The sequence below is a fragment of the Culex pipiens genome, chromosome 2 (assembly GCF_016801865.2).
Source record: "Culex pipiens pallens isolate TS chromosome 2, TS_CPP_V2, whole genome shotgun sequence".
In the NCBI taxonomy this organism is placed as follows: Eukaryota; Metazoa; Arthropoda; class Insecta; order Diptera; family Culicidae; genus Culex; species Culex pipiens.
This window is the reverse complement of record NC_068938.1, coordinates 220810235-220823519: the sequence shown is the minus strand read 5'-3', so window position 1 is coordinate 220823519 and position 13285 is coordinate 220810235. Positions and strand designations below refer to the sequence as shown.

The 13285-nt window shown below is 42.8% G+C and overlaps 2 protein-coding genes across 2 annotated transcripts; one reads left to right on the top strand and one right to left on the bottom strand.

Moving 5' to 3' along the window:
* The first annotated feature begins 2852 nt into the window (after positions 1-2852).
* LOC120416693 (probable cytochrome P450 6a13) lies at positions 2853-4556 on the top strand. The gene is made up of 5 exons (XM_039578509.1): positions 2853-2952; positions 2994-3064; positions 3362-3851; positions 3907-4273; positions 4508-4556. Exons 1-5 carry the CDS (start codon positions 2853-2855, stop codon positions 4554-4556), a joined length of 1077 nt encoding a protein of 358 aa, XP_039434443.1.
* Positions 4557-5713: 1157 nt separating this feature from the next.
* LOC120416692 (probable cytochrome P450 6a14) lies at positions 5714-7354 on the bottom strand. The gene is made up of 2 exons (XM_039578507.2): positions 6227-7354; positions 5714-6168 (listed from the first exon to the last, which is right to left on the bottom strand). Exons 1-2 carry the CDS (start codon positions 7284-7286, stop codon positions 5750-5752), a joined length of 1479 nt encoding a protein of 492 aa, XP_039434441.1. The 5' UTR covers positions 7287-7354; the 3' UTR covers positions 5714-5749.
* Positions 7355-13285: the final 5931 nt, after the last annotated feature.

Sequence of the window (13285 nt, the reverse complement as noted above, 5' to 3'; positions counted from 1 at the left end):
GAGTGTCCGGAATTCGAAGCAAAAGTGTCCGGATTTCGAATCAGCTTTTATCAGTGTCCGGGATTCGAAGCACAACATGTCATTTTAATTTTAATATTCTGATGAAAAATGGTTAGAAAAGACATATTTTGCATGCATTTTCTTGAAACTTACTGACATCCTAATGATGTTTCTACATTTCCAACTTATTACATATTTTTTGCCAGCTATAACAAAAATGATATGCTACTAAATGTCCAGATTTCGAATCATGATGTAACTTGACAGTTTGTCGCTGTCGTTCTATCTTTTCGCACGTCAATTTTGGGCCAAATTGAGTAAAAATAAAGCAAAAAAACTCCGTGCATTGTTGTCACTTCTCATATGAAAGAAGTTTCAATCTTGTTGTGCTATTCGGGACAATGCACAGAATGGTCAGCCAAACAAAACGTGTATGTTATTGTTTACATTGCGTGCTATTGTTTTTGTTTATTTCAACGTCAAACATTAAAACGCATTTTTTTCGGAACGTCAAAAAGCGACGTGCGACATGATAGCACGACAACGATGAAATGCGAGTTAACGAGCTGTGGTGAATTCAAAATGCAGTAATTCAAAGCTAGTAGGGGAACTATACCCTTTCTCAGCCTATTTCTATTATCGGCCTATCAGCACTTTGATCGTGAATTACAGCTTTCATAAAGTGATTTTGATTGTTCCAAAGTAATAAATAGCTCAAACAAAAGTGAGCAAGCAACTCTCCGTTGTTGATAAATCTGAAAATGTTGATTTAATAGCGGAAATCGCAAAAGTGATGAGAATTGGTCGAACGGCTTAGAGTGATTAAAATGGGCATATTTCCCCTAATTCATGAATTTTAGAAAAACTTGTTCAGCGATTGACGTTTGCATGACTGTGGTACCAGTAAAACTGGAAGAATATGAGTTGCGGATGTCTGTGTCGCGGCCTGCTTTGATTGAGCGGCATCCTCTTACCCATCGCCGGTCGCATTATTATTATTATCAGCTGCTGCAGCTCACGCAATAATCTTGTAAGCCGAGTCGGGCCAGGCCAGGCCAGGAATTGCAATGAGGCAAGAGAGATGCTGTGACGTCCGATAATGGCTATAATTATGTCAACACTATCATGCGGAGTTGAGTCCTCCGGCAATATGGGCGATAACAATTAATAATACGATGGTGTTAAGGGTTGTTTAATGGGGATTTTGTTGCAAATAAATAGGAAACGAGCTTTTTTATTGTATTTTATTGAAGATCAGTACACTTTTGATGATTGCTGAGTCAGTCGCCGATGCTTTGACAGTTGAAGGTCTTTACTGACCTCAAGAAGATGGCTCAAACCTTTACTATCGTCAACAAGCTACACAGCTAAAAAAGTAGTAATCCAGCTGCGTGTAACAGGCCTGGGTGTAAAATAAATATTGCATTATTTTATGTAATTTTATGTGATTTTACACCCTGAAATATGTAGCCCGTTAGTATGGGAAACCTACTTGACCGAAATGTCAAGCTCATATATGCGTTTATCCTTTCCATTCTTCATCGGTCTGATGGCCGAGCGGGCTAAGGCGCCAGTCCTCACTGATGGTGCTGGGTTTGAATCCCGTCGGTTGCAGTTTTTTTTTGCGTTTGCAAAAATTGTACATGCAGTGTGTAATATTAAGTGTTTATTTTGACGAAGGTGATGTGCATGCTTTAGCATGCGATTTTACTATCGATTTTTTTGCTGTGTACTCTAAATAGTCTAGCGTATACCAAAACAGTCGTTATGGCAACCCTGTCAACACTTTTGACGGTTATCCAGGTTGCCAAAACGACAATTTTCAGTCCACCAGATCGTCACCAGCGAAACGTTAAATCATAAATATCAGCGGATTTCGCCCATAATTTATCGGATTAACTGTAAAAAGGTTCGCTGACCAGCCTGCCGAAAACGAGCCGCTGCGTCGTTGTGTCGGCTGTCAGCGGGAGCAGTTTCGCACACACAAGCCCATCGTAGCAGGCCGTCATCATGTGGTCACCCAACGTGGTGCTGCACTGACGTTGATAATGATTCGTTCTGTAATGCTGCTGCTGGCGCAGCGGCCTGCTATGATCCTGTCACAGCCGACCGTGTCCGTACTTGGTTTTCGGGTGTTGGTTTTGGGATTTCAACGCCCGGTTGCGAAAAGTGACAGTTGCCCGCAAAACAGTCAAATCTCCGATAAAGCGCGCCCGTAATTGAATAAATTTTTAATGATTCAATTTCGAAAGCTAGGCTCATGGTCATCAACCTTGGACTGGTTCGGCGGGATCCAGTTCCAGCCGCGCGGGGGTTTGTTGACTTTTCGCGTGACCTGCATGCACAAAGTTGCATGGAGGACGACGTGTGTGCAATATGCTAATTTCGCGAAGGAATCTCGCGTTCGTGTTCGCCTACGCGTGGGCAGAGAAGGTCCAGAAAAGCAGCTGGAAACAAATCGCTGCATAATTTAGGACTGTTCTGGCCAAGTTTCGGGGCGGTGCACTGTGAAGAAACGCTGAAATTATCCCGCAACTTTAATGAGACATTTTCGAGTAGGAAATTTTCCACAGTGCAGGTCGGGCGCTGAGCGCCCCGCAATCGTTAAAGTATTTTGTTTATTTACTTCATTAATTGCCATTCCCCGATACTCGTATGGTGGGATTTTCGAGGAATCGAAGCGCAAAAGTTGCTGTTCTCCCCCGCGGCCATAAATATCGAGAGCACGCCATCCAAGTAAGCGCCGAAAGAGTAAACAAAGCCGGGGCTTGTCTCAGCAGTCGTCGTCGTCGCTCGGAGCGAATTATGCAGATGCGTGAGCATAAATTTAAATATTTTCGCTGCCAACTGCGATGAAGACCGAGAACAAGACCAAGATTCTTGGGAAGCTGCTGTTCATGGCCTGCTACGGGGCTGTGACGAACTTCACTCACTCTCGAGCAGGAACGACGAGTGAGTAAGTGGAGTGATTCTCACGGGGATTTCTCAATTAGGTGGCACATGTGAAGAGTTCAGCGTGCGAAGAGTGATGATCTTTTCGTGGAAGTTGGCAGGTTTCGAGATGGTCTTGTGCGCGTTGACCACTTTATAGTGGGGTTCCGTTTTGTCGTAAAACGAGCTATTTTCACTGAAATTTCAACGTTGAATCGTTCAAGACCTAGTTTGCTAACAAATCTAGAGTAAATTTGGATTAATTACTAGTTCTTTACACATGAAAACAATTTTTCAATGCAACTCTTATCTCCATCTACAAGTCGGTTATCTGTTTCATTTCACTTAGTATCTCTTGGATACCTAAGAAGAACAGTCATGTCGACTCTGATGGTCGCACTGCTGATTCTTCTAACTTCAGCAATCCTAGCAAAATTCCTACTGGTCCCACCGGAATGTCCCCTTCCCGGAGCCCCATTTCCCGTACGGAAACTTCAAAGATCTCTGGAAGTCATCGGCCGCCACATTCTCCTCCAAAATCTACTCCCAAATGGCGCACTCCGGACGCTTCTTCGGGCTGTATTTCTTCCTGGAGCCGATCCTGGTCGTCACCGATCTGGACCTGATCAAGGCGATCATGATCGGTGTTGAGAGGAATGACTTCTTGAACTTGCTGCTTGAGCTGGAGAAGAAGGGAGTGGATCTTTCGATGAACGAGATCGCGGCGCAGTCCTTTATGTTTTTCGCTGCCGGATTCGAAACTTCGTCTTCCACGCAGACCTTCTGCTTGTACGAGCTATCGTTGCGTCCGGAAATTCAGGACAAGGCTCGAAATTGTGTGGTGCAAGCGCTTGAGAAGCACGGAGGATTGACATACGAAGCTGTTTGCGATATGGGTTATTTTGATCAGTGTATCAATGGTTTTATATTAGGTTGAATGTTGAGATCAATATCTAAAGTCCATCTAAATTTCAGAAACCTTGCGAAAGTATCCGACGCTACCGATTCTAGAACGACAGACCTTCAAGGACTACCAGATCCCCGACTCGGACGTGATAATCCAGAAAGGAGTACGCATCCAGATCCCCGTGTACGCAATCCAGCACGACGAACGTTACTACCCGGACCCAGACCGCTTCGATCCGGACCGCTTCAACCCGGAACAAGCCGCCAATCGTCACATCGGCGCATTCCTCCCGTTCGGCGAAGGTCCCCGCGTTTGCATCGGCCAGCGCTTCGGAATGCTGCAATCTCGCGTCGGAATCGCTACCGTTTTGAGCAAGTCCAGGGTTAGCTCCTGCGCCATGTCCCAGGTCCCGTTGCAGATATCAAGCAAATCTGCGGTTCTACACAGGCATGCCAGATTTTGAAGATTTTCGGGCACATCACAAAAACGCAAATGAGTTTAACTTGATGGCAAAATAATATTTTACAAATCTGTTTTTGGCAAAAGAAGCAAAACATCGTTATCTTTTTCGTAAGTAATTCATTAAATTCAAAATCATCGAATAACATGGCAAAACAATACGTTTGAGCATTGAGCCTGTGCTCGAAAATCTTCAAATGTGGCATCCCTGGTTCTACAGCCGCGGCAGGGAGTTTGGTTGCGCGTTGAGCCGCTCTAATACATTGTGTTGGCGCGACAATCACCAATTCCCGGGGCTTCATTAGGGCGCAATAGATGTACAGAGTCCAAGTAGGCCACGTGATTTATCATCGCGCGCGCATAAGAAAATAATTGGAAATTAGAAAAGTCCCATCGCAGTAGGCCGGGCCGCGCAAATCAAACAATGCGCTTCTTTCACCAGCGCCAGCGCCTACTCTAATGTTGTTGTATGTTTTCCTTGTTGGCTTCTCTTTTTGCTCCTACCGCCACTTAATCGACTCCCGGCACGTACAATCGGTTCTTCGTTTCCATCTCCGGGCGGGCATGTTAAGTAGGACCCGGTTCTTTCTCTTCCCATTAGCCCCAACGGGCACAGCGGAGTCTCTTAATCTTAATCGGCTTTTTTTTCCTACTGTTGTAAATAAAACTGTAATAAATCATAATCTTTTCACAATTATCGGTAAACATCGTCGTCGTCGTCAGTCAAAGACAAACAAATCGAGGTAGGCCACGTGCAAGATTTGCGCCCAACGCCTACTCCGCCCGGGGGGGCGGCCCACTCGTAATTATCGACACTATTAGCATAGTTGGACCGACTATAAAGGAAAAGAAAACGAGCGGCGGAGAAATTCTTTCTCCCGGTGGCAAAAAGTTCAACGAGTCATTATTACTTGGCGTTTTGTGTATATATACTGCTGTTGATTCCGATTTTCCTCATTCCGCGGGAGCTCATTTTGTAATTTGCCAGCCATCAGCCCCCCTCCCCCCCACCCGCCGTCTATGGAAGAGGGAAAGAACAAACAAACGGATGGAGGTTTATCGGGAGGTTCGGATCGGCGCGACCGTACCTTGTCCGGACGACTTGGCGCTGCCTGGTCGAAGGTGATGGAAGGAATTCGTGCAATTTCTGTGTGAAGGCCGAGGCTGTGGAGATTAAAAATTCAATTAAGACATTAACGCGGTGGGGCTTGTTGGCGGTCCGGCACGAGATCGAGTTTGCGGTTCAGTGGGGGGAAAGTCTTGCGCCAGCTTCCGATTGGTGGTAGATAAGATTAGCACTCTTAGTTTGGTGTAAACGAGCGGTTGATGGTTTAATTTGAAAGGCTTGACATCTTGCATACAATAACAAATTTTGAACGCACTGCCATCTAGTGGTAAAATAATTAAAAACAAAGCTGATCTACATAATACTAATTTTATTGGGCTCAAGTCTTATTTTAGTGGTTCAACGCGCACCCAAACTCCCTGCTGAGGTTGCAGAACCGCAGATTTGCTTGAAATCTGCAGCGGAACTTGAGATTTGGCGCAGGTACTGGCTTTAAAATTACTCAAAACGGTAGCCAAGCCCACGCGTGATTGCATCATTCCAAGACGCTGACCGATGCAGACCCGGGGACCTTCTCCGAATGGTAGGAAAGTGCTGACGTGACGATTGGCCATCTCGTCCGCGGTGAAACGATCTGGATCGAAGCGGTCCGGTTCCGGGTAGTACCGTTCATCTCGCTGAAGTGCGTACACCGGGATCTGGATTCGGGTTCCTTTTTGAATCACCACGTTTGAATCGGGAATCTGGTAGTCCTTGAAGGTCTTCCGCTCTAAAATTGGTAGGGTTGGATATTTCCGAAGGGTTTCTGAAAAGAAAATGTTTTTATAGATCACTTTCTAGGAAGTTCTAGATATTATACCAACCGTTGATACACTGATCCAAATAGGGCATGTCAGAAACGGCCTCATAAGTCAATCCTCCATGTTTCTTAATCCCTCCCAGCACACACTGTCGAGCCTTGTCCTGAATGTCCGGATGCAACGACAGTTCGTACATACAGAAGGTCTGCGTCGACGACGAAGTCTCGAATCCGCCAATGAAAAATAGGAACGCCTGCGCCGCAATCTCATCCATCGAAAGATCCACTCCCTTCTTCTCCAGCTCAAGCAGCAAGTTCAAGAAGTCATTCCTCTCAACGCCGTTCGCCTTCCGGTATCCAACCGTATCCTGAACCGTCTTGTAGAAAAATTCCGTCGCTTCACTGTTCAAACTCTTAATCCGCAGCATCCGGCCAAGATCGGGAAACGTTTTCAAAAACAACCTCACCGCTGTCGAATTCCTCGGATTGCTGAATATCTGATTACCGACCTTTCGGAAGCGACTGTCCGGATCGGTAAAACTATTACACTCAATCCCAAACGCGCAACTTCCGATCACGTCGATCGTGAACCGCTGAAAACAGTCCTTCACCTCCATATCCGCATCCCCACTATCAACCGACCTCGTCAAGTACTCCGCAAACCGGTCCGCCACGACCTTCAGCGTCGGGAACATCATCTTCATCTTGCCAGAGGTGAACGTCGGCGTCAGTCGAGCTCGCAGCGATCTCCACCCGTTACCCTCGATGTTGAACAGGTGCGCACTCAACGGATCATCGCGCGCGTTGTAGTACTGGCCCCGATCCGGGAAGTGCGCAAAGTCCTTGATCATGATCGTTTTGATCAGGTCCAGATCGGTTACGACCAGGATCGGCTCCAGGAAGAAGTACAGACCGAAGTACCGTCCGGAAGTCTTCATCTGGTTGTAGAACCGTGAAGATAGCTCGAAGATCGACACTTGTCCAAGTTCCTTGAAGTTGCCGTAGGGGATGCTCGGCTCCACGTGAGGTACATTCTGTCGCGACCAGTACGAGTACTTTCGTTTCACGAACCAAATCGCCAAGGTTAAAACCGTGACCAATAGAGCTACTACCAGTGCAGCCATGTTCAAGTTTGGGAGAGCACTGTTCTTCCCCTGAAGTTCAACGGGCTGTTTTTATGAGTTGTTATCATCACTCTGTTCAGCGTATATCTGCGACCTAACTGTTCCTTCACCATTCTCATGATGATTTTGGAAACTGCCCCGGCAATTCCCATTGATTTTCGTCGACTCATCACTGTTGTTCGCGGCTTAAACGAGACGTTAGGGTGTCCAGTTTTTATGGAATATGTTTCCAAACTCAACCAAATCGTCTCGATCGTCTCACATTTGACTCAGAGGGTTTCAAATAATACGAAAGATTTTTTTTTCCGGACACCCTAATGGGACATTTTGACGGTTGTTTGTAAACACAATTTGGTCAGCCGGCCCGCGCACGTGTTTGTATGGAGTGATAAGCGAAATAAAAAGTCATGCTGAAGATGCAACTACATTTCTGGGTGGTGGAGAAAGAATGCCGAAAATGATAACGGAAGCACGGGGTTTGGAATTTTGCTTGTTGCCCTAATCAAAAAAGTTAAAAATATTCCTCTGGAAAAAATACTTGGTTATACTTAAGGCTACCAACTGTACGGATTTTTTCCTTACCGTACGGATTTTCGACCCTCTCCGCGGATTTTAAACAGGCCGGAATTTTTGTACGGAATTTTTCGCATAATACGGATTTGTACGGAATTTTAACAACTTTAAAAAAAAAATTGCTTTTTTGATTGGGTCAAAGCTTTTGCTAATTAGACATTTTTATTTAACTGTCAGTTTGATTTTAAAGAGATAACTTGCATAATTTTCCGGGTTTTCCTCAGTTCAAACTTGATTGTCATTAATTGGGTACTAAAGCCCTATGTAAATTTTTATGTACAACGGTAAAAAACACGATCAAAAACCATTTCTGATCACTTTTTTTCATTTTAATGCAAAAAAAAATAATAATGACAAGACAACATTTTTTCGATGGATCAACTATGGTCCCCTACGAACGAGCTTTCAAGAAGGAACTTTTCTGTCAAGAAGGACCGCGAGGTTAATTTTTCAAAATTGATTTAAAAATCCATTTTAAACTCTTTGCGGTCGTACAAAGGGTCATTGTACTCAGAAAAATAAGCTTTATCGCTGTAAACAATAATATCAGCAATCTATGCTTCATTTTAGGACCCAATTGTTCTTTTCAAATTCCTTACAAAACATATTTATTGTCCGTTTCTCTCGAAGGTACACGCCGCGCGGCATTTCAGAATGTGCCGCAGACACTGTAGCTAGCGATTTTCTGCACTTTTAGTGCAATAAAAAACATACCCGGCAACAATGCCATGCAATTCGAAGAAGAAGATCAACAAAAACAAAACGCGCAGTATGGGATTTGACAGCGCGCATTTGCCGAAAGTGCGGCGCGTCGTTTCGAGGCTGATATGCCGCGTGTCTTTTTCGGGAAAACGCACAATATCAAATAAAAGATCAAAAGGCTTTCCAAAGCTTGTGAAAACCTTGTGTTGTGCTTGTATTTATAGGACCTTTCCAATAAAAGCTCTAGAAATGTTTTCGTGAAAACACTGACAACGATATTATTCGTAAAAGCAAACTTGATATTTCGTAAACTTTTAAACGTTTAACAAAAATATTTCTAATTCCTAAATTCCAAATTTATCTAAATAATTCCTTGACATTTTTTGTTAAACCATGGTGTCATGTCGGTAAAGTATACGGATTTTTGCTCAGCAAGAGTTGGTAGCCTTAGTTATACTAAAATTTATGTAAATTATTTGCATATTTATAGCTCAAATAATATCAAAAGTTAAAAAAAGAATAGTTCAGGGTAATAATTACTTTATTTAAACTACAAATTAAAAATTCAACAAAAAATTATAAAATATTTGATTGTCTTATGATTTTAATGAAATCTTCTTTCCCCAATTAGAAAGGCACAACCAAAACATGATTCATTAAATTATTTTCATCAAACAATTTCCTGTTTTAATCTCATCTCACTTTTTAAAGATTAAACTCTAGTCCTTTTATGTTGCACTAAAGCCCAAGATAAAAGTTTTTCTCCACCACCGCCGAGAAAAGCCATTTCGCCGCGACAGTTCCATTGTATTATTTACATTTTAATCTAGCCACCACCACACTATTGTGCTCCTCGTTGGAAATTTTCCCTCACCCTCTTTCTTTTTCCTTTCAGAACTTTTGCACCTTAAGCAGGCCAGGCGAAACTGTTACAATATTATTGCGCTCGAAAGTTCTGATTAAATTTGAATAAAAATTCTTCCCTCCCCCCACCGCACCCTATGTGCAGCTTCCGGATTAGTCCGATTACCACCGCGCGCAAAGATGAAGTCATAACTTGGCCGGGCTCCTCCGACACCGGCACCGGTTCCGCTGGCCACTTTGCATCATTTTTCATCTCGCGGGAAACAAATTGCGGTCAGAGTTGCATTATACATTTTTGCGTTTCACGGACGTGCTCTGTTACTGGAAAGTTTTGCTTTTTTTCCCGACTCTAACTTTTGGGGGCTTAAATTGAACACCGCCAAAGCAAGCGCGACGGGCCACGTCCGAGGACGGAACGAATTGTGAGTCTGGACGTGGGTTTTTGGCGGTGATGATGGTCGTGTGAAAGGCAAATAATCAGAAATAGTTCTTGGAAGTAACGCAGATGAATGGCGAAACTGTGAGAGCAGGGTTAGCCAAAATGAAATATGAGTGTATGACTGGACATAATTATCGGAAGAATGTGGAATGCTTGCAGGAAACAGTAAATCATCAAAACAAGAATTATGCTTTTTGCTTTGAATTTTGTTGAATTAGTCATAAGCGCTCTACACACTTAAAAAAAAACGTGTAATTTTCGGTCAAATTAGATGCACATAACTGGAGCATCAAATTAGACAGTTTCGGTTCACTTCGGGAACATCTTTGTATGAGGGAACGTTTTCAGAAAGTGTCCAGGCAGCTGTATAAACAGCGGCATAAACTTGGCTTGAACTGTAATTTCCCTTTTCCATGATGTTCGCGATCTGAAAAAAATGAGGGGAAATCGACAAAACATGTTACCAATCTGTTGCAGATCACCTCAAGATCGATTAAACTCACCTTTATCAGCGATTTGCTAGTTTTATCTTAAACTGTAGTAAGTTCCGACAATAAAGGACACAATTGCAAAAAAAAAAAATCTGAACGAAAAATTGTTTCCCGCTGCGACGTGAACCCTTGCTGACGTTTTGACGTTTCAACATTCTGACAAACGTGTAGTGGCTAATGTGCGTGATATTGGGTTTTATTAGATGTAACATTACATCAAATTTGATGCTCCAGATATGTGCATCTAATTAGGCGTGAAGTTAGGTTAGTTTTGATGTAATTTTGGGGTTCGCACGATGTAAAGGAATCCCAATGGGAATTTTATCGAGTTACATTAAAATAAACCTAATCTTACATCGAAAATACGTTTACATGATTTGATAATCGGTTTGAATAAAGATTACATCAAATGTAAAATTCCAAATTTTTTAGTGTGATAGTTTAACTGAATTTCATGAAAAATTATGCAAACTCGTAAAGGACACATTTTTTTTTGGTTTTGGTTTTGGTTTTGGTTTTGGTTTTGGTTTTGGTTTTTTTTTCTAATTTTGGAAAATCGGGGTATTTACCCTCGAGGAAAAACTAGATTAAAAATACAGCCACTACAAAATGTAATCAAGTGAGATGATCATTTCTGATATTTAATAGAAAATGGTTTTATAATTGTTGAGTTCGATTGGTTTCATTTTAAGCCACCTTGAGATGAAATTAAATGGAATGTATTGGCCATAAAATTGTGAGATTAGCCTTAAGTCCATTCATGTAAATTCACTGAAATTAAATCAATTTCGTTCCCATTTCTCGCAAAAACGAGCAGTAATTTCTCCAGAAGAACGATTCCATCATCATCGCCAACCAATACCGCACATCGCGTGGTAAACCACTTCGTCCTCCTGGCCATGTTGCACCGGGTTCCGTAGGCAGCATCCCGCCAGTAGTCCGGAGAAGTGGGTGGCCCCCGGAGATCTAGGTCGTTTCTGGGATTGCGGCTTGCGGCAGTACCATTTCTTGGCGGAGAGAGCATTTCGATTCAAAACCATTTTCATTCTCCTCCTCGTCGCTCCTAGTCAGCAGATTTTAGATACTGTTTCGTGAATTGCAAATATTAATGATATTTAAATGAGATTCGGTTTTTCGCTTGTGCTTATTGTTCCTTTGCATCGGTCTAGTGTCTCTCTGACTCTAGCTCTATACGTAATGATGACCGTCTTCTCTGCGGGTACTGCGGCCAACAGGAAGATGACGATCGTACACCGCACCAGGAAGAGCAGGCAGCATCGGGGGATGGAAGCTGTGTTGGCTGGTGAAGTTGGTGAAGTTGCTGCTGCTGCTACAGATTCCTCTGGCCCGATAAGGATTATAATGTCATTGTCATGGTGAGTGAGTGGAATAGTCGTTATCCGGCGTACCTATTTTGCTGTCCCCAGCTAAAAGGTGTGCCACGGTGTGCTTTTGAGAAATCTTGAAAATTTAGGAAATTGAAGCTAAATTCTCAGTCTTTTAAGTTGTACAATGTCATTGACTGAAAAATCAAAATTATAATTTAATCAAGAAATTCCAGTAAGAAGCCCACCTTGTCCCCCTCCTAGTTTTGTTGATCATCTCGACAGCAAAGGGGTAAAAGCGACAAAACAATAGTCGAGAATGAGGCACTTTTTGCCAACCTACTCCCTAAACTCTGCGAGCGAGAAAAAAAGGAAGGATCTTGATTAAGGCACCGGACCAAACCGGCAGTGATAGAAGCTGGAAAAAAATCAGCAAAATGCGGGGGCCTCCGGTTTTATTGTGAGATGATGCAGAATAGACAGAAAGCAAAATACCTGCGTTTAGAAAAAAGGAGAGGGGATGGAGGACTGTGATGATAGGGACCATCTGAGTAGAGGGAAAAAATCGTGATAGTGATTTTGCGGTTTTTCGCTGATTGCTGATAGCGCGAGAGGAGAGAAATGTTTTGTCGACTGGGGCACGGTACGGAGTGTGGCGTGGAACCGGCTTTGCAGGAAGCAAATTATGATTCCGGTGCTTTGAGGGTTATCTTGACTGGCTTATTAATTTGAATTGGTGGTAGGAATTCCGTACTTTTAAATTTTTGCCGAATAATTCATTAAAGATTCAAAATATGGGGATAGCTTAATTGTTTCAAAATATTTTCTAAATTTATTCTCCCCAAAGTTATCGACTGTTAAGATTTGACAAAATTGCATTTGGAATACCGATAAAATTGACAATTATAAAAAAAAACCGAGCATGCAATAAATTACACAAAAGCGTGAACTTGAAAACGATTTGCTTCTTAAGCCGATGCAAATTAAAAAAAAATGTCCCTACGTTTGAAAAACGTTTTATTTAACATGAAAATGAATTAAAAGTAAAAGACATAATTTTAACGTTCAATCAGATCGAAACGTCATTTTTTAAAAGCATCAAATACGATACATTTGCAATTGATAAAGTCAATCTCGAAATATGCCCGTCATTTTTGCACACAATATTCCATTAAAATCATTATGATGCTCTATCTAAAGTGTCTTCAGACATATCCAGTTAGCACTCAGAACGTTTGACGATCCCCACCAGCCTGCTTCGATCGCACAAAACAAGTCCAGACAACTCCCGATCCCCCCATGAAGCCAACAATCGATTGTTGTTTATCCAAACCATTATCTAACATCTAGTTGGCCTGCCATGGCCGTGATGCCTGTTTGTGGGGTGGGAAAGTCACACATGAAGACTCAACTCAACTATCAAAGGAGGCTGTGCCGTGCTAATAAGCAGCTTTTAGCAGATTTCTTCCAGCCGATAGGCGCGTCAACCGAACCACCGCGACTACTTCGATCAACCACTTGACCTAAAACGGTTTTTTTTTCTTAAGTCTTATCTCTGAGCTTCCTAGTGTGAGACGGGGGCGTATCGCTTATGAATATTAATGT